At 45.1% G+C, this 27,089-nt stretch overlaps 2 protein-coding genes across 7 annotated transcripts in view; one reads left to right on the forward strand and one right to left on the reverse strand.

Moving 5' to 3' along the window:
- The window catches only part of LOC139047397 (XK-related protein 6-like), a 71,539-nt gene extending 69,113 nt beyond the window's left edge, over positions 1–2,426 (forward strand). The window contains exons 5-6 of the mRNA XM_070521224.1: positions 1,282–1,652; positions 2,190–2,426. Of these exons, the coding sequence (XP_070377325.1) occupies positions 1,282–1,652; positions 2,190–2,426 (608 nt within the window). The remainder of the gene's footprint in view (positions 1–1,281; positions 1,653–2,189) is intronic.
- The window catches only part of LOC139047784 (ninein-like protein), a 529,102-nt gene that overhangs the window by 407,778 nt on the left and 94,235 nt on the right, over positions 1–27,089 (reverse strand). For all 6 annotated transcript variants that reach the window (XM_070521865.1, XM_070521864.1, XM_070521863.1 and 3 more), the window contains exons 4-7: positions 25,325–25,506; positions 23,352–23,795; positions 16,789–17,045; positions 14,818–14,952 (exon numbers count right to left, since the gene is read on the reverse strand). In XM_070521865.1, coding sequence (XP_070377966.1) covers positions 14,818–14,952; positions 16,789–17,045; positions 23,352–23,795; positions 25,325–25,506 — 1,018 coding nt within the window. The remainder of the gene's footprint in view (positions 1–14,817; positions 14,953–16,788; positions 17,046–23,351; positions 23,796–25,324; positions 25,507–27,089) is intronic.

The following is a 27,089-nucleotide window of genomic DNA, read 5'->3' on the forward strand; positions in this document are numbered from 1 at the left end:
GTCGCTGACAGAATAAAATGGACCACGGGATCTCCGAAAACGTTCAATTCCCGAGCAGCCTTGTAGCCGTAACCAGTAAAACTGCCCACGACAACGTTGTTAGCATATTCTAGTCGAGGTCCAAAATGCAAATACCAGATTGCGTTGTGAGGTTGCGGAGATATTCAGCTTTTTCTTAGATTTCATGGTCCGTAATATTCTGTCCGCGACTGTACGTCCGGTTTGCTACCCTGCACCAAGGTACGGGGATGACCTGCAGACCTGCAGGAGAGTTACACAGGGGGGCAAGGGGGCATGCAGGCGCGACCGATATATACACTCTAGAACGGTGCATATCTGTCCACGGCACGAATGAAGCGAGGACAGGCGGGCGGAGTGCGTAATTGACGCGGCGAAGCGCGCGCCCTCTGTCGCCTATCAAAGGCGAAACTGGCTCGCTCGCCGTACTGGGACAGACAGACGGAGTCGGCCACAGAAGTTTACGGGACACCGGATTCGCGAGAAAGTTTCTAGTTATCGCGCAGCCAGGGCATAAATACGAACATAAATACAACACAAGGCACATAACCTACAACAAGAGCAAAATCCGGACAAATTACCGAATGCGAAAGCAAGCATTCGTAGTTGCCGATTTTCTGAATCACCACCCTGGCTTACTCACTATGATAGGTGAATCACCGTCCCTAACCGTTCTTAAAAAAAAAGAAAGTGAACATGTATTTGTTGTCGTTTCAGGTTATGACCGTTCATTCTTTTGTATACAAATCGCATTCAATGTTTCTATTACGTACTTCGCGTGCTTTCCTTTGTTTGTGTGTGTGTATGTATGTATCCACTGGGTGTACCATGCCTACCCTGTGTGCTTGGGTGTTTTGTGCAATCGGAACGGGTCTCGGGGAATGTGAGTGACACTTAGGCATTCGTGCCTTTTTGTCCGTCTCTTTGACATAGATTACTCGTAATTTTCTCTCATAATACACCATTCATTCATTCATTCATTCATTCATTCATTCATTCATTCATTCATTCTCCTCGCTCGCGTCGCAGTGGCGGCCCAGCTGGGCTCGGGGAACGGGACCGACACTTGGTCAGGCATTCGTGCCTCTTTTGTCAGCCTCTTTGATAGAGATTCTTTGTATTTTTCTGTCAATATACAACATTCATTCATTCATTCATTCGTTCATTCATTCATTCATTCATTCGTTCATTCATTCATTCATTCATTCATTCATTCGCACATTCATTCGCTCGCTCGTCCTCGCTCTGTACCCGGCTCCGCAGTGGCCGCCCAGCTGGGCTCGGTGGGCTCGTCGCTGTTCGAGCTGTGCTGGTCGCTGGCCAGCTACCACCGCGCCCTGCGGCGCTCGGTGCCGGACAAGCACAACATGAGCCGCACCGGCTCGGCGCTGCAGTTCCTCTGGCGGCTGGGCACCGTGGCGTCGCGCGCCGGCGCGCTGGCCCTGTTCGCGTCCCAGTACCGGTACTGGCTGCTGCCGGCCTGCATCGGCCACTGGGGCGTCATGACCGTCTGGGTGATGCACCAGGGCACGCGCTTCTGCGACAGCGACGCCGGCCGGCCGAGGCCCTGCCGCGAGTACCTGTTCAACATGCTCATCGGCGCCATCTACCTCTTCTGCTTCCTCAACGTCAAGGTGGGTTCGACCGCCTGAGGGACGCGCGCGCGCGCGCGCAAGATCTTGGAGGCCACGCATCGATGCGCACACTGGCAACGCGTCCTGTCTAGTCTTCGTCGATCGTTCTTCCCGCGCTATGCTTCCAGTGTAACTCGATAGATGTGTCACTCCGCGTGTAGCTAGCTAGCGCCCTGACGAGCTAGCCTTGAAAGGTGGCTTCTCCGCAATAACACTTCTCGAAAGGAGAAGCCAGCTTTAAAGGGACATAATCGTTAAAGTCGTCCGTTTGGGCATACGGTTAAATTCTAATCGGTAAAGGTGGACTAGATAGCATTCTAAAGGAGCCAGTGATTGTACCTAGCAGGTTTCATGAACATTTATCGCCCCGCCATGACCCCAGTACAAAAAATGCTTTTTCTATTGATTTTTTTCTAATGTTTAGAGGGTCCGGACCCTCACTTAAATTACAGAAACATGACCAGTCGAAACTATCGTCAGTACTCCATTGACTCGTTAGCGTCATCCGCTCTACTTTCTTTTTTTTCGCCCATGCAGGACGAGCCAACACGGTACAAGTACAGCGCCTACTACGTCATCGCCTTCCTGGAGAACACGGCGCTCATCGTGCTGTGGTACTTCCGCGCCGACCCGGCGCTCTGGTACCGGCTCCCGCTCCTCATCGGCGTCATCGGCAGCTTCGTCGTCGGCATTTTCTTCATGCTCGTCTACTACCGCTTCTTTCACCCCAACGGACGACTGCCGCTGTACAACCCGATCGCCCGATGCTGCTGATAGCCACTTTCCCCAAGGAGTAAAGCAAAAGAAAATAAGATTCTCTGCACCAAGGCAGAAAGAAACGGAACGTACACCGCCTTTTCATTTTTCCTTTATAGTGACGTCGTGACTGACAAGCCGTGATCATCCTGAAAGACGCAGAACAGTTCTGCGTAGGTCTTGCTGTCTCTCTCTCTCTCTCTCTAGAGCTAAGACGGCCGTTTCTGAGACAATGGCTGCTGGTCACGTGGTTCGTTCGACGTGCGCTATTCTAAAGGGAAGAAAGCTGGCGAATGCGGTGCACGTCATTCGCAGAACAGGATTTTTTTTTTCTTTCTAACCTAGGCTCACCGAGGGGACCCTGCGTCTACGTCCACAATAATACCCGATATTTACATATGTCACCCTGCCACCGCGTGTGGAAGGATAACTCCGCCGGCGACTATAACATTGAGGCAAGAACGTTCGATTCGCTGGCGAAACAAATCGGAATAGCCAGTAACTCAGTGCGAGCCTTTGGACGATCGCCTCCGCAAAGCAGTCGCCAGAGCAAGCCACGAGGAAACTGGAAAAAGAAAACACCCGGGAATTCGTGGAAGAAAATGAATGGCGCCGCATTCCTGGCCGTCCTTCCGGGCCTCTCCAACCGCGACGTGATGGATCATCCGCTCGCGTCCAGAAAGACGAGAAGCCTTTTTTCCCACATCGCGTTTCTCCGGCGTTGGAAGGGGGGAGGAAAAAAACATCGCAAGAACGTTGCAGGGCGCGGGATCTCGACATAAAAGGTCACGACGCCCCAGCCAACCCGGCACTAAGGAGACGGCCTGGACGTTCCCCACAAGACAACTAGGGGACAGCAAGCGCATCGAATGTAGGCGGGAGCCGCCGGCGAAAACGACGAGAGCCGAGTCAAGCCGAGCCGCTTTCAGAAAAAAAAAAAGCGCGCGAAGTGAAAAAGCGGAGTAAACGATGTAATACGTAGTAAAAAAAGAAGAAGAAGAAGAAGAAGAAGAAGACGAGTGCGCATCCTTCCGAAGCATCCAGCAGCGACGAAGCCCGGAGATTGGAGGACAAAGGAGTCGCTACAGGCGTCGACCCCTCGGCATCCGTCAAATCGACCGGCGTCTCCGGGCGGGCGCCGGACGTCAAAAGAAAGACTACGCGAAGGGCGGCTAGCGGGGGCTCGGATGACGCCGCCAGCCCCCATCCGTCACCTTCAAAGAGAAGAGACGAAACGTTGGAGCGCGGGCGGGCTCCTTGCGTGTCGCCTGCCTTCTTAGTTATTCCTTCGTTTTCCTTCTTCTTTCCAACATAAGAAGGACGCCGTCAGTAGAAGCGACGCGGGAAGCTCCGATTGCCCAACACCGCTACCTTTACACGTGTAGGGGAGAAAAGGCACGACCGACACGGGCAGATGCGCCCGCAGCGCTGTTTACGACGGCGTGGCAAGCGGTGTGACCCCGCAATGCACCCGGGAATGTCCAAAAAAAAAAACATTTCGCAATACGCAACACTCACTCGCGTCCTGCGAGGACGACATGCTAGAAAGCGCCTACAGCGGGCCAGATTTTTTTTTTTTCCGCGTCTCTAATGGGGTGACTGACACCGGCGCAGAGCAAGTGCCGAAAACTCCGGCAACGTCGACGTTTGGTGACAGCATGGCGCGACGCGTGGAGAAACTTCTGCGAATGAAACGAAAGAAGAAAGAAAAAAAAAGGCGTGCCCAGACAAGCGTTGTGTGCGCGTTCGTGTCTGTGTGGGTGCGCGTGTGTGTGTGTTCCCGCGTGTGATACATGATATCGCGTGCTAGAACGAGGCAGCGTTTCGTCGCTTCGGACGTCGCCGTTTCTTCTGTCGTCGCTTTTCGTCTGGTCTCGTTGCTCTACCGCGCCCCTCTCAGGCGACAATCATCAAAGTCCGTTTTTCTTTTCCTTTCTTTCTTTTTTCGGCCGACACGTTCCGCAGACATTATATACGAAGACTTGCGGCAGATTCCCTCCCCAGTAACGTTTAAGGAAACAAAGCGACTTTCGCAAAAGAAGAAAAGAAGAAGGGAGGGGGAAGGGGAGCATCCCGAATGAACACTGTTCTCAACTTTCGCTAGCCGGGATCTCGTCGGGCCTTTGCGGTTGCAGGACCTCCCATGGAAACACGCCTCACCCACAGGTCCCGCATGGGGATAATCCAACCAGTCATTCTGCAACCGCATTTCCAGGTGCATCCGCAAACCGAAAATAAGAAGCTTCGCAGACAATTATTAAACAAGTCAAACAATCGTGCAATATGTACCCCCAATGTTCCCACAACACCGCTGCAGAGCTCGAATGAATTTATCCTTGAAAGCTAACTACGCCTGTAGAATTACACCTGTGAAAAAGTGCTGGGGAAGAAAAGAATGCGCGCTAACACGTTAATAATAACCAGTGCAGTGGACGGTGAGCGACGCTGTGTACACAGTGTTGTCCCCATAACCCCGACGAAGACGTCAATCACGAGAATTCCCCACGGCAGAACAGGAAGGACTGCGCCAGTGGTGAACGTTCTGTTGCAACGTAGTGAGGAGCGGTGAACCAGGCTTGTTCTCGATAGCAGTGTCGGACAGATTGTGTCACGGAGCATTGTGTGGTCTCACCCAGTAAGGTGTGTGTATTTTTCGTGTGCCTCTGCTACAGGCATCTTGAGGAACACTTTTTGCCAATTCTCGAGCAAAACTTTTCGGTGATTCTGGTCGTAGCCCCGGTGCGGTGGTGGCGATCACTGTGGTGTTTCGAATTTGTTTTCACTCGTCCTAGGTACATCAGTCCATTTGCGCACTTCGTTAGGATCACAAGGTTACGTAAAACCCAGCTGCTGTCGCGGGCGAAGTGGCCGTTGCAGTGTACAAGCGAGCAGGTTTACAGCTGAACTGCCAAGAAGGAGATCAACAACATTCTTGGCCTAGCAGAGTTTAATTTTCTTTCGCTCACCATAGGTACATCAGCTCACTTGCATGCTTCTTTAAGATTGCAGAGTTACATAAAATCCAACTGCTGTCGTGCGAGGAACAATGTGGTGGTCGCAGTTGCGGTGTACAAGTGAGCATGTTTGCAACCAAACTGCCGAGGAGCAGGTGAACAGTATTGTAGGCCTAGCAGAGTTTAGTCTAATTTCACTCACCCTAGGTACACCAGCCAATGTGCACACTTTGTAAGGATTGTAGAGTTACAGAAATCCAGCTTATGTCATGAAAGGAACAAATTGGTGGCCACAACGTACGAGTGAGCATGTTCGCAGCTAAACTGCCAAGGAGGAGATCAGCAATGTTATTCTAGACCAAAGGAATAGCTCAAGATTTCCTACCTTTTATTAAAGCAATGGAGCTCTGCTGCAGCCTTTAGAGAGCACTCCTATGTTCCGGGCAGGGGTAACCCGGTACAAACTGGTGTCAGAATAAGGTCCACCCCAGTTACGGTGAGCACTGACACATTTCGTGCAAAAGACAAGGCAGGCTCGATTTGTGCAAGGTACTGGAAATAAATGAAAATTTTCTGTGTGGTGTAGACTAGCTGTCTCATTCTGCTAAGATGCTGCCAGAGCATGGCATGAATTTTAGCACTCTTGCGTCATGCCGACACTTCCTGAGCTACACCCCAATGCACACTGGCATGTCGTTGTGCTAGTAAGGCTGGTTGAAGTGCTCTGCCATAGTGGAAGCGAACATATTGCTGATATTAGCGAAGCTAAACTTGTGAAGGTGCGCATTCCTTATGCATGACTGACAAAAGCTTGACAGGTGCCAGTTTGTGCACAGTTAATACGTACACAGCTCTACACAGATGGGATAGTTAAAGTATACATTAAGTCACATGCAACAAAAAAAGATGACAGTGTCGACATTCTTGTGTACTGCAAGTATTCTTTTTTTTTGAAGTTTTTGTAGCAACTACACACTTATTGAGTGCTAATTTTGGCCAGTTGATGTATATACTAATGCTTTATAACAGCGGTAAAAATCACACTTTATAACAGGACAAGAGGAGACAGCGCATACAAGTGCCAGCAACTGTAATGTTTATTTGTAGTGAAAGGCTACATAAATGCAGGCACTACGAAGTGCAAGAGAACAGGTTTTACGAACCACACTCAGACAATTCTTAGTTGTCATATCTAATGGTTGCTATTTGGTGCTCATGCATGGCATCTGCTTTTGTCCTTTTGTAAAGCACTGTTTCTTTGCCTAAATATACGTACTAACTAGAGGTACAGCTAATTATGTTCAAAAACTGTTCACCAGGACAAGAGATCTGAATTGCAATCATTTAGATAAGAAAGAAATGTAAGCAAAATGTTATTGCTTCATGGTATACCTTAACGTGACCACCTCAGCCAGATTTTAGAGCCCCAAAAATATTCTGTGACAATGCGTGCCGTGGACAGGCACAACTGCTCGTACATATGACATTGGAAATTAATGGTCTTTTGTTGCTGTTACGTCTTGTATAACCATGGGAATGGTCAAGTTTTGGGCCAGTTCTAAGGCAACTTTACAGTATCTTAACTTTTTGTCATGTCATGAACCATGCAGGAATTTTATACAATCCGGTGGTCTCTCCGTCATAATTTAGAATTCTGCACCACGAGCACAGTAGTAACACTTCGTGAAGAGTATGATAATCACGCACACAGATGATTTTGCCCATTTGCAGTGTTCAAAAAGCATTTACAAGCTCTTTCATGCACCTTCAACAGATGTTATGAAATCAGACGGTTGCAATGCTAAGAATTGAAGCGCTCAAAAAGCACACCAATTTTTCATAAAGTTTCAATATCAGCACGAGGCCAGTTGACCACTGCATCGATTCGTGCGCAGTTAAACCTCGGCATCACAACACGTTTGAAGAGACCAATGCTTGCACTCTTCCAACGTAGGCTCTCAAGCGCCTATGCTGCAGTTTGACAGTCCTTTTGAAGTCACACTGAACTTCACCGCAAACAGAGAACCTAAGGCTGCTGCTGACAAGACTTTCATCAACTAAAGCTATCTAATCCAGGGCATGCTGCAACCATGCTCACTCGTGGTGCCTTCGTTGAGTTTCCTGCACAATTACTGTTGTGGCTCGCCATGCTTGATAAAGAGGTTGACATTTCTGAACGATCATTTGGCCAGAAGCCAGCAAACGAACAAGACACAGTCGTGGGGGCACCATACACGCGTGACACCCACCAAAGAATGCATATAGAACTGATATTTGCACACAGAGGAAGAACTGTCCAAGGTGAGTGCCAGAGTTACAACCGTAGTCTTAAGTCAAAGATGCAACAAGAGCTGGGAAAGTTTTTACACGAGTCTGGATGCCTGTCTTGTACAGTTCTTCTCTTTGTGTCAGTGTCCGTTCGCTAGTTTGTACGCAAGTATGCACCCAACTGGCCCAGCGAGGAACTGTGTTCCGTACATGGTGAACCTACGTGTCAAATGTTTCTTCTTCGTGCAGAAGATCGGTGTCAAAACCTGGCACACATGACGCCACATTAGCCAAGCCTTAAATGCAACGTGCTGTACAAATCAGTATCTGTAGGCTCAGACTAACAGGAAGCCAAGCGACTTGGTAAGGATTTATAGCATTTGAAAGGCAGGCATATAAAACACAGCCTTTGGATTGTTCTTTTCAGTAGTCATGTGAGCATGTTTTCAAACTTCTCAAAACCATGAATCTGAAAGCCAACTATCAGAAGTAATCCTGAAGTGTTACAGTACATTATTTTTAGGTGCGAAAGCAGAGATATGAAAGACTCACACGCACAAAGCGCCTTAAAGTTTGCATCCTTCTTTCGTACATCTCCTTTTCCACTGATAAAATAATGTTCAGCAGACCCTACCAATTTGCCCAAAGAAGTCATTTTGATCCAAAAGTGCAAACACACACATTTTCTGCTGAAGCCAGAGAGACAGCTCACTGACTTACATACTGTTATTTTATTTCATTAAGATGCTGATTTGTGCAGCACATTCCTTTTTACAGGGCAGCTAACGCTGTCTGACATGGCCTTTGTACTGACCCAGCTGTTCTATGGAAGCAATAATCGCTTCAGCTGCCTCCAGCAGCTGTCCACTTATCTTCCTTCTACCCATGCGTGCATCTTTTCCTATGGCTTCTGTCTTTGATGAACATGTACAGTGCAGCACACTGCTAAAGCGAACATGCCAGTGTGTGGCTCTCACTTCGATGCTGTCACTCCAGGTTCAAGTGCTAGCTATGGCGGTGGTAGCAATGTTAAACTGACTGGTTTAGCCTGGTAGTGGAGGCTAGAAATCCATCTGCCTTTAGCACCTCTCTCAGAGTAACACGAGCGCAGAAGGCTGAAGATTTCTCTTCAAGCAGTCTGGTGGCCTTCTGCAAATGCCATACACTGCACACAATCATGCGAGGACGTGAAGCTATGTCTTGGCTGAAACTATGTAGATGATCTGTGCAGGAGTGTAGAAAAGGTGCCACCAGCATCACCAACCAAAAGTTGATGATGCTTTCATGCGAAAAGCGAAGCGCTTCAAAACTTGCCACAGAGAAAGAGTCACATGCTCTAGACTTGTGTGTTCCGTTTAGCAGTGAACCAGGCTGTACACGCTCATCTAGTGCTTAGCCTTGTTCCGACAGTGCCAGAGTTGCATGACTTGCTGAAATGCAGAGTTGCTAAAGGCTGCTTAACCTTCACAAACACCCTTTCGACCTCTGTGCTTTGAGTCTGGTTCTGTTACTACTCGAGACTGGTACTTGAACTGCTCTAGAGGTGACCGCACAGCAGTTAAATAAGACTTTCAACAGCTAACCCTTGCACCCTTTAGAATGAGAACGACTTTCAACAGAAATAAGCTAAATTAACACTTGTAAATGCAGTCAAACTTTGTTATAATGAGGTCGCATCCAACATTAAAATACCTTCGGTATATCTAGTGGTGCGACAAGGAATGCTGCTGGAGCCAAAGCCTCGATAACTGGACGTTTCTTTGTCAGGGCAAGTCTCCTTGCCAAAATGTTGGCTTCAGCAACACTCCTTATCCAATCACTGTTAATCACTTCAAGCCTTCGTCTTCCTGTAAACTTCCATCTTGTCTGGACTTTCATACATTTGATAGTCATTACAAGCATATGTTTGTTACATGCTGACATCAGCGAGAAAGGTATCGCATTTTCTTCACTGCATCTGATAATTTGTTATATCCATGTCTGTTATAGTACCTATAAAAACTATTTGAGCGTGTCATGATCAAAAAAATGATTAGGGCATTTTTTTTTTCCTCCTTGTAAGCAGTTCAAGCCTGCACTGATGTTAATTTATATCTGAGCAAAAAACACAACTCTGCACCTGTGGAAGGGTTTTGGAGCTGGCATGTTTGTCTTGCAGCAGCTTAGTAATGTATGCTAATCTTGCAGAAGAGTCACTCAAGGCAACAATACAGTGCTTAGCTTCTAATCTTTATCAATAGCTGTCGCAAAAAATGCACTACTGGTGACGCTCCTAGATCTCTGTCGTCTCCTGTTTTTCAGCCACAAAGAAAGTGGCACGTTGCGATATACACGTCACATTTTGCGGCTACCTGGCACAACCTACTGCCTAGTCGAACCAGCCGCAGCCAAAGTCTTTTTCGATCTCTCACAATCAATCTTGCTTGAGTGTTCCCATAAACTTGCTAGGCCTGTAGAGTAGCTTCTGAAACAGCTTACCGTAGAGGGCGCTATTTCCTTACACAGCCTGAGTCAGTGCCGCATCCTAGGAGATTTGCGATTGCAAACACACTTTGATACTTGAGACGTACACTTGAAAAAAATCCTTGCCACATAGCTGAGAATTGCCTTGTGTGAGAAATATGCAATTGACGTCAGAACACCTTACACAGATTCACACAGATGCCAGATATATATATAAAAACAAGAAAAACATTACAAGCGCATATGTGTGTGTGGGTGAACGTTTCATCTTGTCTAGAAGTAGGAGACGTGTGCCAATGGCAGAAAGCAGTAGTGGGTTCTGTAGAGGGATATTTTTTGCACAACCTTGCGTGCTTTGTGACTGGGAAGATGTGAAAAGAAAAAAAAAAGAGAAATTGAAGTGCATTGGTATGAGTGACGAGAGAACCCTCCTCTGTTTTCATGTGACCCGAACGTAAGGTTTGCGCAACTCTTGCTTTCTCATTGCATTGAAGAAAGGTTCACTGAAACAATGAATAAAAATGTCATCCTTTCAGATTTGTCTCCCTGTCGCCATTATCATTTTCACTGACAACCATAACTTGCAATAATTAGCATATGCAAGTTAGGTTGGCCCTTGTTCAGTTTTTAACCGACACAGCTTTTCTGACCATTGCGTCAGCTTTCCAGTCCTGCCTGTGTGAGTTTAGGGAAGGCTAGAACATCAGAACAACTGTCCCGTGGAGAGAAGGCAAGTTTTAAACTGGCGAGCGTTCTACCATTCATTTTAATACAGGCATGGCAATTGCCTTTTCATGCTGTAGTGGTGATCGCGATCGCCACATGATTTTGGGCCCCCATTCACAGCTCTACTTGCACACTTGGTTCGCCTTGCTGTACTGGGTCTCGCACCATCTCTCATCGTAGCTGCACAACTACGACACCAACTCCCGCCACCATATGCGTCACCCGAGAAAGGTGGCACGAGAGTCGTGCGGGGAAGGCAAACGTCAGGAAACGCAAAGTCCAGCGTCCTCGCATCTGTCACGAGAAATGTGACAACCTTGCTCACGAGTGATAAAAAAATTCGCAGATGCCTGCAACTTATCATGGATGCCAAGGTAGTAGTGGTGCTGCTACGGGTGGTGTGTTAGCCTGGCAGTCAGTGCTGGAAACTTCATGCCTAGCAACTGAGTGCAGCTGCACAAAGCATAAACCGCACTACCATTGTTGGATCAGCTCACAGCTGTGTAAAAACAAAAGAATACACGGCACCCCCTTTCATAGTATGCAAGGTCATTCCAAGAACACTATAGATCTCGTACACAAGTGTGTTACAATCCTCTTCTCTCCAGTTCATCCAACAGCCATCTCATCCTCTCTGCATTGAAAAGTCAGCAGCCCCAGATGTAGCCCACTTCGTTGCTGTCTGTGCTGAAAGCAGAATTAGCTTGCTCTGTCTTGAAAGTCGACGATGGGGTAAGCTAAAAGGCAGCTCAGTGTCTCCAGTTACAAAAGTCCTTTATTGAAGCAGAAATATGCCTGTGTGTTTTATTTATTGGCCCACTTGTTTGTCTGTGTGCAGATTTTAGAGTTATGCAGCAGCACGTTTTTGCGCCACATGTAAAAAATGAGCAAATTGTGAAGTAGAACGGAGAGGTGGTAGACGATAGTTGGGTTCCATCATCCCCTCTGTTCTAGAAGCTTACGGTTGCAGTCAGTTTATTCTCCTCGATGTTGCAGTGTTCCTTGTACTGCAAGTGCTAAGCCCAATTGTCATCCTAAAGTCTACACACTATCAAATCACTATCAGTCGACACCCTAAATCAAACACACACCAGCAGATATACTTGACATCTGTCAGTTGCTATTTAAAGGCTGTTAATAGGCAAATTGGACAATCAGTAGCAGCCTTGCAGCTTTGACAAGATTACTTCAATACCACTCACTTATAGCCAATTTAGCCAAAGTGAATTGTGTGCACTGCAGTTGTCCTTTGAAATTTTGTAGTTGGGGCTCGAGTATGCTATTTCATTTTGAACAGCGTTCTGTCCCGCCTCAAGTCCGAGAGAGAAAGGGAATAAATATTTATGTTGCTCTCTTCGCACTGTCATCACCTGGCACCACTTGATATTGAAGAGTGTCAGCATCAAAAGGTGAGAGTTCGTTTATGATTGCAGTTGGACAGAGGTGCTGCCAAAATTAGTTTAAGCCTGCAACAAGGCAGAGCGCCTTCAGCCTGTATATAATGCCTCTCCAATAGTCACCAATATTGCAAATAATTAAGCCAGAACATGAAGAGCCTTGAATAGAGATAACAAGAAGCTAACCAGGAGCACCAACAACTACTAACCAGTCAAGAACCAATACGTAAACGCAAGTGAAGCTGTCTAAACTACTATGTCATATTGTTCATCACTGATATCCCGGTAACAATAAAGCTCCATCAGGTAAGTGTGATTTACATGGCACAAAAATAAAAGATTGATCAAAAAAGCTAGCCGCCTTCACACTTGAGTTCCCAGAGAATGTCTGAATTGTAAGTTTCAATACGGGCATCTCCGGTGAAGTCAACACTTTGCTGGCTTTGGTAGAAAATGGATGAAAGCAGACAGAAGCTCTGCTACCAAAACATGTCGTCGTTCTTCAGGAAGATGCTGTGGCTGCTATTGACACGGCTGTTTCCCACTGAAACCAAAGGTTTAATATGCCCAGGAAGTGGTACCCACAGGCTGCTTGTGGCGTATGCACCATCTTGCAGGCCAGGTAATAAAATGAAATGAGCATGCTATGACAATGTGCAAACATCAAAAAAAAAGGAAAGATAACTAAATGTTTAACATGCAGTAACTGCTGCAATTTACACATGTACTACCAGGCATTAACATCTGCCTTTTCTTTTTAACCTTCTTGTTGCAAAATGCATGCTTGAAGAAACGATCACCAAACCAATAGCACTGAAAATGCCCGCAAGCAGTGAAATACTACAATGACCGGAACCAAAAAAAGGGAAAAAGCTGCAGAAGTTGAAAACTTTCATCTGGGCTAGGACAAGCAACTGAATAGTTTCAGAAAGTACGACACCAGTAAGCACAGCTTTCGTGCACACAGTGATTTGTCCAAACATGAGAACACAGAAACTGCCAAGCAGCGCAGGCCAACATAAAGCAAGGTGCAAGGCCAACAGTCATGCAACATGACAGCCAGAGGATGGCATCTCGGAGTGTGCATGAAGGCCTAAGACAACATGCATGAACAAAATGCCAGGACGCAGTAGATAAATAAACCTGCAATGCTCCGTAAAGCAACTGTGTCAATTCTATGTCACAGAGGAGTAGCCCTCTGTGACATAGAAGGTCCAAAATTCAAGAGTCAAATCAGACTCATTTCCAGCACTAAATATGCATCGCCACACGGGGAATACATGGATGCCAACAAAAAAACATAGTGACTGTAATCAAGTATCAAAGAACTTCGACTTCCAGTATGCCAGAAACGATTGTCACGGTCCTGATGTCAAAATGCAGGCATGTGCATATAAACAGTCAGGCGAGTCTTTTGGAAACAACGATTCTGGAATCATGCGAAGGAGAGAGAGAAAACCACCTGCTTTCTTGACGGGCATTTGCACGGACAATGCCAGCGTCTTTTCTCCTCCAAGGTCAGCCATTGGTAAAGAGAGTAGCAGCACAGTTAAACAGCTGAACCACGTTATAATGAATTCACAACCAACACAAAAACGCCTTCCTTATAACCAATATTCGTTATAAGCATATATTCATTACACGCCATGAAATATTTTAGCTTTACTTTGTTACATCCAATATTTCGTTATATCCATGTTTGTTATATTTATATATATTGAGATTTACTGTGTTACAAATACTGAATTAAAGCCCGAACAGATACTTGTGGACACTCAGAATTTAAGTTAGATGTGTTTTAAGCTCTCATGGCAATGTCTACTCTTAACCGTTGTACGAATAACAGCCCCATTTCTGAAAATTCTTTCAATCATAAACCTCATCAATGAACATACAAATAGCAAAACTAAGGCACCCCTACAGACTCCTTATTCGCCATACAGGGTAGTCATTACTGAAACAGTTTATGTATTCCTATGTATATGACCAAGTACATTTTTGTTCAATTGTCAGTGGCAAGATTTATGATCACTACAGTGGCTTTCACCTGGCAGGCAGTATTTTGCCCAATTCTAGGCTACATTTGTGGATGGTATGGCAGCGGTCATATCACTGAGACATCAGTTTTCCTAGGCTCAACCAATCTTTGAATCCTAAAATGTTTGCTTGCAATGTGCTCGGGGATTAAGCTTCTTGCTGGACTGCTCCAGTGTCCATCAAGAAATGAGACACAATCTGAGCATGAAGTTGTCCAGCATGCACAGTTGCCATCACTAAGAAAGGGGCCAGAACATTTTTTTTTAAGCGATGATAACTCATGATGCATGGGTTCAAATCAAGGAACTTCATATATAAGAATAAGTGTTCTTGTTAAGCTTTTAGTATCACTGAACAATTTTATGGAGGGCATGTATCCTTGGCCCTTACGGGCATTTGAAAAAATTTCGCTGTGCCCTTTCATATTGATGACAACAGTACATGATTAGCAAAGGGTGTAGTTCTGTGATTACTTTGACCAGTAAGAAGTTGCTGCGAACAGCAGCTTTTAGCTTGATTGCCTGCGAGCTGAAAAAAGACATGTTTAAATTCTTTTCTGCTCACCCAGTGTTGTCAGGGTCGATGCTGGAAAAGATGCCCGACTCCCAGATTGGCACTACGGCTCCAGACACAGGCTTGTCAGACATCTCGTCGTCAGCTGCGGCTGTGTCCTTGAACTGTTGAACACCACGATTTCGCCTGAATTTCAGATTGAGTAAAAGCAATAACCATGTGTTAGCACCAAAACACATGTACGCAAGTGGCTACAAAGCTAGTTTTTCTGCACGGGAGATGACACTCTATAAAAAGAAACAGAAGTCACGAGGCATGGCCTTAGCTCATTCTGCGCTTCCTCTTTTCCCCGATGCAGTTCAAAAATTTCACTTTTGTTCTTTCAAGTTTTCAAACCTGAAAGCGCCACGAACTTCATAAAGCACAAACACAATTTACTGAAAAAACACAACCAGAACATGTTACATGCACACAACCCGCATTTAAACCATTTATGCTTTGCCAATGGCAACAATGTTCACTGGGCGGCTTTATATACTGTTGGTGCACTATTAACTGTCAGAGGAGAATTGAAACTCGTCCTACCTGGACATACAGGCACAACTTTCCTTTCCTTTTTTTTTTCCCAAGTTCGATAACAACTGTTGCAAACATGCCCAACGCCCAATGCATGTCCTATGCTAGACCACAACATGGAGCGAAAGCATCATACAAAGACCTCCTTCGGAATTTCACCAATGCAGTGTGGTAATACCACTTGCAATCGATAAGTCAAAAGGATAATGTGGGCCCCCTGCAATTGGAAAGCTAAAGAGCAGGTGCAATCATGGTGAATGAGTTTGACTTGTCCAAGATAGTTACCAGTAGAGGGTGTTCAAACAGCGAGAGTTTTCAAATGAACTGAACATTAGTGTTCTGAAAATTGCAGAGTTCTAATGTTGAACAGAATACTTAACATTGTTCTGCTTCTAGATGTAGGAAAAGAAGCATTCCTTACTTCAATAGACACAATGCTATACGGCATCCATCCAACTGGCACACTTGAGCAGGCAAAGATCAATTCAGCACTTATTGGAGACCAATGACAAAGAGAGGACAGTCACTGGGACAATTTACATTGAAGCGGGAACCACGGATGCTGCAGCATTTGACAGTATTTCTCTGCATATATAAACGTTACGTGCATTTAGCTCTCTAAATAACGTGCTTTAACATTGTGTATGTAAGCTACAAATATGCAATTAAATATGTGCTAGCATAAAGACAACACCAATTTTTTACTTATAATAATGTGTATGTTCGCTATTGTATTGTAGAACTGTAGGACTGTGTGCTATTGTAGAACTGTATACCAGTACAAGAATAAACGCAGTAACCTCATTACATTCAGCCATAATACAATGTTCAAAGAAATCCCAGGGAGAATAGTTAACTACAAGTGGGCACAGTACAATTGCAAAACTTTGTTGAGCCCTCACAGTAACACGCTCTTGCAGTAGTATCAGAAATCAGTGCAAATACCTTATGGATAAAATTAGCAATAAAAATATGTCCTACCCGCTAAAGGGACACTCAAGAAAAAGCTCATAGAGCAGTGGGCAGTACTGGTGTGCAGCTCTATAATGCTGGTTGCAAATGCTCGAGCTTAAATGCATCCATTATCAAGTTAGTTTTGAAAGATTCGTTTCACATAAATATCAGCAAATGTGTTTAGTGTATTAGATATAGGGCATAATTCATTGTTCTGGGGTTTGTTATAATTGAGTCATTTTATTTGACCTCAGTTACCCTTTACAGCTAGCTTGTTTGCAGTTCTTGCAGTGTAGCCGAAGTGTCGCAGTGAAGCTTGGGCTCATAGAAATCAAGCAAGCCCGAGCTTCAGCCTCACGGCTAGTGCCAACACAGTAGCCCATATCTTCTTCTTCACTATAGCCGCAAGAATGATTAATCCAGAATGCCAGGTTCCGAATGGAAATTTTTCACAGCAACCACCACACGAGTCACAGCATACATATAACCCACCGGTAGCTGGGGTGGTGACGGTGATGGCCTGGAGAGCCAGTTGGTTTGTTGGCAGCACTGTGTTCGGACGGGCCGAGCTGTTTGGCACAGGGTGTAGGTGAGGGTGGTACAAGCGGCAGAGGAGATGTCAGGGGTGGCGGCGTGACGCTCCGACTGCCGGGAGCACGGCCATGTTGGAACATGCCCTGGAGGAACTCCTGAAAGCTGATCTTCCCGTCCTGGTCAGAGTCCAGTGTGTGGAAAAGCTGACCAATCATCTGCAAAGAGTCAGTACCAAAGATCACAAGTCTCTCAAAAGGATGGTCGTGCTGCATAGTAACTGTGTCAATGTTCTAATTACAGTCGAGCACCTCGACAACGAATGCCTATACAACGAGATGACCCGTATAACAAAGGAATAATTTTGTCCTGGTTATATTGTGAACGTGCAGCGCACAACCTTTACAATGAAGTGACCTGTATAACGAATTATTTCAGAGGTCCAAAGTGGTTCATCATAAAGGTGTTTGACTGTGACGAGCTTACAAGTAAACACACTTGGCATGACACAGCATCCGGTACGACACGCAGAACCAAGGAGAGATCCCTGCTCTCATTGTTAGAACCCATTAGAAACTTGGATGTGGCTGTTGAGAGGACCAGTTGTATTTCAAATCACACGTGGAACCACACCAGGTGTCTCCTGCTTTAAAATTCATTGCATTATTCCCTGGCACCTAATCGAGCAGCAGGTATTTTCCCCCAGCTGCTGAAAGGTTGCCAAGCATTTCTAGCATTCTTTGTTTCACGAGAGCAGTTCAAAACAAACAAGTGATCTTCTCTAGTGAGCGAAGGCAGCAGATTACATATCTTTTATCACTGCCAATGCAGACATATACAAACGATGCAAGTTTCAAGGTACATCATGCTCCGTTATATTAAAAAGCACCAACGGGCACTTCTACAATTGTGGCTTGTGGCTGGCACAGCATATACTAGTCCAAGTTGCTTTAGTGCCAATAAAACAAATTTAACTAACTTCTTCAATGTCAAGCAGCTATCAAGGCTCTTCCAATATATGCCTTGTTTCTTGAATAGAAAACTTTAATTCCATCACCACTGGACCCCACAGCCCTTTGATCATACCAGTTTTAAAATTTAACTTCAAATTCCAGGTATGCTCTGGGTGTCTATCTGCGGTGATTAACTGACGTGCACCACCAGCAAGCGACAAAATGAAACTTTGCTGGAGTATGTTGTTGCATGGCTAAATATCCTCAAAATTACAAATCCAGAAGTAAAAAAATGGGGAAATGTTGATTAGAAATTGTTCCATCATGCACATTTGTCTTTCTCGTTGCATTGCTCGGAAAGCAGTACTTTACGGTTGGCTGTGTTGTGCATATGTGACGCAATAATCAGCACATTTCCATGCTGTTCGTCAACAACTGTGGGCAGGTTTTGAAACACGGGGATTATAAGGCCTTTCAAAGTGTCACAACTGAACAGGTCTGACTGGGCATTGAGAACCACCACAGTACAACAAAATGGTTAGTTGTGCTGCACGCGTTTCTAGAGAAATGCAGAGGAAACTGCACTAATACAGAGTGCAGAGGCAAAGTACGTTGCTAACGATGTGAAAATACATAGCTTAAGGCACTGGCAAGAACACAAAGCATGGTAGCATTGCTACAGTTACACACTCGAAAAGTGTAGCTAGCCGTCTGTGGTCACAACTGGAGTTGGTACGAGACTTTGCGACGTAGTTTCTGGCATCAGCCTGCTTCGAGAGTTCAAGGATGTCTACATCCTATAGACCCTTAACAAAAACTTAACAGGAACCAGCCATGTCTACAACTGCTGCACCACCATGATGCCTCAAGCTTGCTCCAGTGATGGTTGCAGTGGGTCACGTGTCCTTGGCGCCGAGTGTACATGTTTACTCCACCCACTCTCTGCTCGCGCTTTTCAATAATGCGTAAAGCATTGCTGTTGCGGTGATGCCACCACTACCACTGCAGCATAGCACGACCAGAGCATTTGCTGCTGTGCCTGGCGAAGCGGCACCTTTTCATGTCTGCACACCACACTGGCTTCAATAACAGCAGCTGATAAAGTGTTTTCCTAATGCTTCTTCAATGGTGGAGGAGTACATATGCTCAGGCTGCATACCTCTGCGATTTACTCTCGCCATGTAGACCACAGAGACCACAACGAACTACGTCTCCACGTAATTTCTAGATGAAGTAGACACACAGTTACCATTCATCGCTGGGATTCAGCATTGTGCCTACACATGAGGTGTATATCATAAAACGGTATGCCAACTAACACTGTTTACTCTATTCCTTCAACTGTTCTATGCAAATTAGAATAACTGTTCTATGGAAATTAGACTTTAAGTTTTGCACAAGGTATGTCGGCTCTTTTTGCAGATTCAACTTGCCGTACCATCTATTACGGACAGGTAGATGAGGTCCTTGGGGCACAAAAATTAAAGTTTTCTTCATAACTGCTTTAATGAATACTTTAGCCGTGCACTGATTGGCCAAACCGGGAGAAGCAGACATGATAAAGAAAACTTGTGGGCAGGCAGACGTATCAACAGATTCTCTTTTTCATGTCCTTGTAAGATGCAGCAACATGAGAAGAAGCAGTGTGTCACAAAAATCAATGAATGCTCTCGGTAGAGAGAGGTGGTGCACTGGATTTAAAAGGAATTGTTCCACAATTTTAAACCTGCAATAACGTAACTGTAAATGGAAGGTCGCATTCGGTAGACTTGGACTGGCCAAACTCTCACAGTGTGAAAGCAATAGTAGTTGAAGCGCAGTTATTCACAGAATCCATCCATTTTGTATATTCCTCCACAGGTAGCAGCACATGACATCAAAGATGTCCCTCAATTTTTCGATAATTTAGGTATCTTCAATTTGGCTACATTCTATGAACCGGTTATCAAGAGTGCTATGCACGGTGCTGAACAGATTCATGACATGCGAATGCAGCTTGGTTCTTGCCTGCTTCCTGGTTTTTGCAGCTTGAGGAGCAAAGTACAATGCAGAACGAGCTCTATTATCTGGCTGTGGGTGTTTAGGTCTTTCTTCCATATATGAACACCGGGGCATTTCATAAGTATTATAATTTCAGTTTTGTGGTAACCTGTAACGTCATAGTACGATGAGGCACACACTTATCTAGAGTGTTTGAGTGGAGCACTGAGGGATGAAGATAAAGCAACGTTTCTGTGTTGCTGCAGGCATCTCGACATGTAGGTGACACAGCCTTCTGTCTGGTATCAGGAACCAAGTAGCTGCTTTGGTATTACTCTTTAGTCACTTTGCAGTGTGGTGACTGAGCAGTCAAGGTAAGCGTGTGGATGCCTGCACTACACAAGAACAGCGAAGTGGTGGCCCTAGGTGCAGCGTTTTTGCCAGGAAACACATGCCAAGAGAATGCAGTCTGAACAAAATTATCTTGGCACAAGATAAGCCCTTACCAACGTGTCCCAACAACCACCCCAGCATTAAACTTGTAAACTGACTGTTGTAACCAAAGCCAGAGACATTTCTATCTGTGCACCCTTAGACTCGTGGACAACTTTCTGCAGAAATGAAGAGAAAGCTACAGGGACAGAGCTTCTGCACATACATTACTGCACCAAGTAGTCAAGCAGTTAGGAAGCACTTTCTATGTCAGTTTCACAGAGCAGACACTGAATCATAGCTTGCTACTAGCAACAGTTTCACATTTGTCAAAGTGCATAGGAGCAAAGCAAGAAAAAAACACAATGCTTATTAGGTTATTTTGTTTTATCTGTACACCAGGTCCTGTAGAGTAAAACTTCGTTAAAATGCACCCACTTAATAAGTGATTCTGGTTTAAATATAGTCTCGACGAATCCCCCCTCCCCCCCTGTTGCCATTGAACTTAATGTACTGGCTGACCCCTAAAGCCACAGTCGCTTAACGCATACCAAACGGATGGTGCGCATTATTTACTCATTTTTCAGCTCATACAAGCATGCAGTCGGCAAAATATCGTGCACGCAGACCGTAGATAGCGAAATTGAGGTGCACGGACCTTTCCCGAACTGCAGTCATCACTGATAGTGACGTCAAAACCTGGTAGCCATGACATGTTACCTGCTCCTATAGATTCTAGCGCTTCCACACTGTCATCACGTGCGACAACATGCATGACAACCCTTCCGTATCCGACGCTGCTAGTATGTTTCCCATCAGAGAAGTGGGGCCTGATGGAGAAACTGGCTCGCGGTTTTGCTGAGTTTGAGGTTGCCATCATCGCTGCGAGGCCGCCATGGAAGCAAGTGAAAATCACAGATTTCTTGCTGAATGTTCGCAAATAAAACTCGTCTGCATGTATATGTGCTCGAGTGAGAATTAACAAGTTTTTGGTCGGTAAATATATAGCCACTCATCTGCCATTATTAGTTAATTAGCACATTGTCAACTACATATTAACGAAGTTTTACTGTGGCAAACAAAATGTTTAGAAGCACAGCATGTCCTCGTCCAGCAATGCTCGTCAGCTATAAGAGCAAGAATGCTTAGAGCTACCAGAGCTTGTCGGCTATGAGAGCTACCAGAGCACGAGACTGAGGAACTATCTTCAAGAGTGCTGTCATGCTTCTGCTTTCCCACGTGCGCTTCACCTCCATAGCTTCCCTTCTTCACTGCCACAGAAAATGTCCACGAGCATAATCAACTAGCGTTCCACCATGCAATCAGTTACCAAAGGGCTTGCACGACTCATGTACTTCTAAAGTAGCGAAAGCAGAAAAACTGTGAGTTCATGCTGAACTGGCTACTGCATGAAGTAAAACAGGAGAGAGCACAGCGCATGTGGCAAGTGCTACACTGTCAAATCAAGTATAAAAGCGCTGCATTCTCTGAACTAGATTAGAAAGTGCAGCCAAACTGAAACGATCTTTCGTGCCTCACAGGGAGTTCTTGCCTCACCCTTTCCATTAATTTAGTATAATTAGGTTCCTAAATCCTACCGTGTAGTTTTTGTCCTTTCCGGCAACTACCTATGAATATAAATCTGGCGATGAGCCGCCGATGTTATACTCTTTTAGCTGAACCACGTGATGTTAAGTTTCGTGGCCAAGGGAAAAGATGCTTCGCATAAATGTTTTGCTGGTTCATTACTACCTTCAGAAACATACGAAACATACATATCGGCTGTGTGCGACAAAAAAAAAACAAAACAATGCACTTTAGATCTCAAGGTGCTTATGGTACGGCTGGATGTTCCCTTTGAATGCATTTGATCGGGAAGAAATTGTTCCAATAAGATAAATATAATGCAGCTACTTAAAGTCAATGTTAGAGGTGTTTGAATAGTGAAATTTCCAAATCGAAACAGATACGAATGCTTGAGAAAAAGAACATCAGAATATTGAATTGAATATAGATTATTTTCTCATTTCTAAACAAAGTGACACAAAATTTGTGTAGGTTATTTAGTTATTTGATATAACCATGCAATGCTGTTTGCAACTGGATGCCACTCAACTAAAGAGGTTGTAAATTAAAAACAGCTTTCACTTATCTGGAGCGCCATGACAACAACAGTGATAAAGCAAGGGACAAACTGGTTTTTATGTTAGCTGAAGAAGAGACGTGTGATCTAGTGCAGCATTTTGCAATGTTTTAAAGGTATGCAAATGCGGTGAGACTGGCCAAATATTTAATTTATTTGCTTGAATCGAGACAAGAGGTTTGTATAACAGGCTGCATGTGACGATTTTAACGAATGACCACAAATTATTCAGCAGAAGCCACCTGCCCCGTATGGTCACTCATAAATTGATGCCTCAGGGCAACAACTGACTCATCTGCAACAGAACCATTTGGAACAATCACCACTTGTACCGGTCTCCCTCCTTCAAGACACCAAAGTTTCTTTTAAAGCCTCAAACGTTAAAACAGAAAAGAATAGTCAACAAATTTGAACAGTGAATTCTCTTATCAAATACAAATCTACTACGAATCAAATATCACAGACTATTCTATTCATATTGAAAATTTTTAACATTAGCACACCCGCATGTCCATGTCTGTTCTTTCTGCATGCCTCAAAACCACTGCACTGCATTCGCCCGGAAACTGTCTCAGATCACAATATTTCATCACAGTACCAGCACAATAGCCACGACTTACGTTAGACCAGCACAGCACCCTTTCAGCTGTGACCAACTGATTTCAATTTTCCAAAACAGCACAGTAGCTTTGAGAGACACCAGTGGCTGAAAAGTGAAGCGCTTCTTGTTTCAGTGGTCAGAATCTCTGTTTAAGCAGTCAGCTCCCTCAAGTACCGGCTTTGGTGGCATTCCGCCGACAGGCACAAGCTTCGGGGGTGCAATTCTCAGCTGCAAAGACCACCTTCTGACGGGAGTGAAATGCAAAAAGATTTGTGCACGGAGCACTGGGTGACCACTGAGGAATTCCGCAAGGTCAAAATTGATCTAGAGCCCTTCACAAAAGCCCCTCTCATAACCCTGTGCTGCTTTCGGATGTTAATCACCATCAATCATCGTTAGTGTCTTCTCAATGTACCTCTTCATCCATCTCCATGCCGATGTGCTCACAGACACCCGCCAACTCGTCCACATGGAGATAGCCATTGCTCCCAACGTTCAGTTTCCGCCACGTGGCTCGCAGGTATTCCTCCGGATTCGTCTCCAGAAGCGTGAGGCTAGACTCGGCCGACTCCGATCCACCACCCACGGTGAACGACTGTCCAAACATGGGAGATGACGCAATGTCGAAACCGGTTGCAAACAATGCCGGAGGCATCAAGGGACCTTCCGATGCAAGTTCCCTCATTCCTTCTGCAGAGTCCTTCGAAAGACCAGAGGCTGAGCTGAAGTCACCAGACGAAAACTTTCCTGGGAACTGTCCGGCATCGTCGAAGCTGCTCTCAGGATAAGACAGCAAACCCGTCGGCAAAATGCCTGCAGTGGCCTTTGGTGCACTTGATGATGTTTTGGCCTGAGTATCCTGCGGGGGAAAATGGGAATCAACCCTAACGTAAGCAAAAGTGGTTTCTTACAGCACTAGCAAACATGACACTGAGGGACATAATTGTTACAATCATTTACCTGAACACACGTCGACTACAGTTGGCAATGTGTTCCTTGACAGCCATAAGCAGGAAAGTTCACTGAGCAGAAGAATATTTACTTGTGTTTTTGTGTGAGACTTAGTGGACATTTTTTACGGGCATGCATAATATAGCTAGTACACCAGTTTGCTACTCTCTTGTGACAACAAGAAAGCAGAAGCAAATGAAGCACGTTATAAAATCCACACTTCTGTTAAAGGTAATGTGCATTCAGGATGATCATCTACATCTCTTCATCGGCGTTAGTAAAGGTGTGAACTGCAATACGTTTCCTGAAAAAACAAAGCTCGTTGAGGAGAGCTACTCGGAGGTGACAACGAAACATGTTCCAGATGCAGTGAGAAAAATCATTTTTGCGAGTCATTCCCGAGTAACTCGTTCACATTTTGCACATAGAATTTCGCACTGAGCTTACCCTGCATATACACTGCTGCATAAATAAACAATGCAAAATTTCATTGCAGTTGGCATTTAGATCGCAAATGGTGGCAAACAGAATGCTGAAATTTTTACACAATTGGACACAGAAAGAGTTCAGAAATACCACAGCTAAGGCACTGTTGACACTATGGACATTGTTTGAAAAGTTCAAGGGTAAAGAATGTCCGGCCACATAATGGAACGGGATGAAATCTGAATTGGCCAGCAGCATCACGGCAAAACAGGGCCAATGAAGGCATGGTGTTGGCACACAATGATCCCAAATTGAAAAATGCTTGTCCGTATTGGCCCTACACAGGACAACGTAGGCCCTACATTGACAATCCCCTAGGCAGCACTGGTCCTACATTAGCCCAGCACTGGGCAATGTTAGCATTGGTACATCATCTCTGCACTGGGAATTGTTAGCATTACACTTGCCCAGCACTGCCATATATAGGCAGTGCATGCATCACAAATAATGCGACAGCATGACAGCACCAACGGCATGAGCGAGCCTCGAATGTCCACATAGTTGCTATTGCAATAAAACGGACAGCACTAGTTTATGAGGACATCACCTATTGCTTTATCAAGCATTTAATTCGTGAGGAGATATTGCTGGGCGAGTCGTTTGGCCATTGTTGCTGAAGAAGCAGTGCACCTGTATGTACCAATGCTGAAAGAAACACTGAATAAGTGCTGGTGTGTAGCTTTTTCAGAGTGTACATGTTTCTAAACTTGCGCTACTGACATGGCAGTCATGCTCTGTTTGTTTTGTCTTTCGTGTTGCTTCCTGATATTGTATCCCTACGTATAAATAGCATGTACTCTATAATAAAAGTCAGTTGAAAGGAAGTTAGCACTTGCGTTTGTCTTATGCCTTCTTTTTTTTTTTTTTCTTTTTTCCTTGCACACCACAAGTCCAGAAACACTGCCCAGGCCCGCCATACCATTGCACACACACTGTTAGCTTTACCCTTACACTGGGGTCAGCTTTCGGTGCCACGTTCCCAGCGCTCTCTGCCATGGCAGGGCCGAGGACCTCGTCTGCACTGAAGTCCTCGTCGGAAGAAATCTCCACATCGACATCGGCTTGCGAAACAGGTCTCGACCTTCGGCCGTACTTCTTTTCGCCCAGGACATACTTTGGGGACACCTCTCGATCTGCGAAATCGAAAAGTGATAATGAAAAATTCACATAGAAACACAAGCATTGTGCCACTTGCTCATCTCCACACAGCTCGGTGTAATTATCAATGTTATGAAACTTGATCAGGCCACTACAAATGACAGCGCTGCAGCAACATGAACTGGTGTGGACAATGGCGCAAGGAACATTGATGACGCAAGCAAAGTACTGCAGGTGGTGGCACGATGTGTACTGATGACATTTTGATCATTAGGAGCCGTTATCGCTCTTTAGTGCTTTATCCATCTATGCCAAATCATTATCCACCGTAACCAAACATACTAAGGCGATGGCTTCGTATGGCATCGCCGCGCAGGCTGCACCTTGAAAGCGATCTGCGATGTCAACAAAGAGTGCCTAGTGCTGACAGCTTCACGCGCTGTGTTCTCGCTGCTTACTTAGCGTTGAAGAGAGACGTGCAGGCCCATATCTTGAAAGCGATCGGTGAAAGTAGCAGTGTGAGGCGTGTGCTGAGAGCTCCATGAGCACTATATTCTCACCACTTTGTTGGTGTTGAAGCGAAAGTCAGCATGAAGCTGACCTTGCTTGCTGTTGCAGGTGCTATCTCGAAAGTGGTCGTCTTACGGTATGGACAGACGGAGGGATGGTTTTCTCGTTAGGTAAGCATAAAAATACATTTAAAACCTGGGCCTGAGCATGAGTGCACATCACTTAACTCTGCTTTTCTGCCTCAGAAAAGCTACCTGTGGACAGCGTATAAGAAGACACCATACTGTGCTTTCAATGACACGGTTCACGAATTCAAGCCATACCACCCTAGGGAAGGAACCTTTCGAAAGGGGAGAGGAAAGGGGAGTACGGATGCTCACAGAGGTTGATCGAGGCGATTTGGGAAGGTCCTTTTACCAACCAGTAATTAAGTCAAATGACAAAATCTTGCTGCAAACAAGTTCCACAATCTCGGTGGTATAGCAACGCTACACAAATGAAGACAGAATACAAAAAAAAAGAAACATTGGGCAGAAACCATTGGTCTATGAATGGTGCGGACTGAACATCGTACAAAACAAAGCTGTTTCTGGAGCTTTGCTTTGTGCCGAAAAATTACTTCAGGCTTTCTTTTAACAACAATATGAGCATCGTTTGATATGGCCATTTGTTAGTTTGTTTTTGTTTTCATTTCAAGAGTTGTAATTGAGGGTGCAGGTTATATATACAGGCAGCCTGCACTCGCAAAAGTAAGGTGTCTTCAATAATTTGTGTACTTCCACTGCTTGAGTAGTACTCACAAAGTGGGAACTAGGGCAATAAATTCAGTGGTGCAATCTAACACAACCGCTTCACCAGGTGCCCATCTACCCACAATTCTGTGTCCCTCATGCAAATGAATCCGGGCTGATGCATACATTTAAAAGAAAAAAGGCATGCAACTGCAACATCTCAGCAGGCTTACTTTGACACTGTGAGCAATATGTGCCAAGCTGCCCGAAAGACGTCAGTGACTACAAACCTACAATGACAAAAACAAGGTTGCTTAAAGCTAATATAAACTAATCTCTGAAGCAAAGACAGAAATGCTTGTAAATGCACATCAAAG

The sequence above is a fragment of the Dermacentor albipictus genome, chromosome 7 (assembly GCF_038994185.2).
Source record: "Dermacentor albipictus isolate Rhodes 1998 colony chromosome 7, USDA_Dalb.pri_finalv2, whole genome shotgun sequence".
Classification (NCBI taxonomy): Eukaryota; Metazoa; Arthropoda; class Arachnida; order Ixodida; family Ixodidae; genus Dermacentor; species Dermacentor albipictus.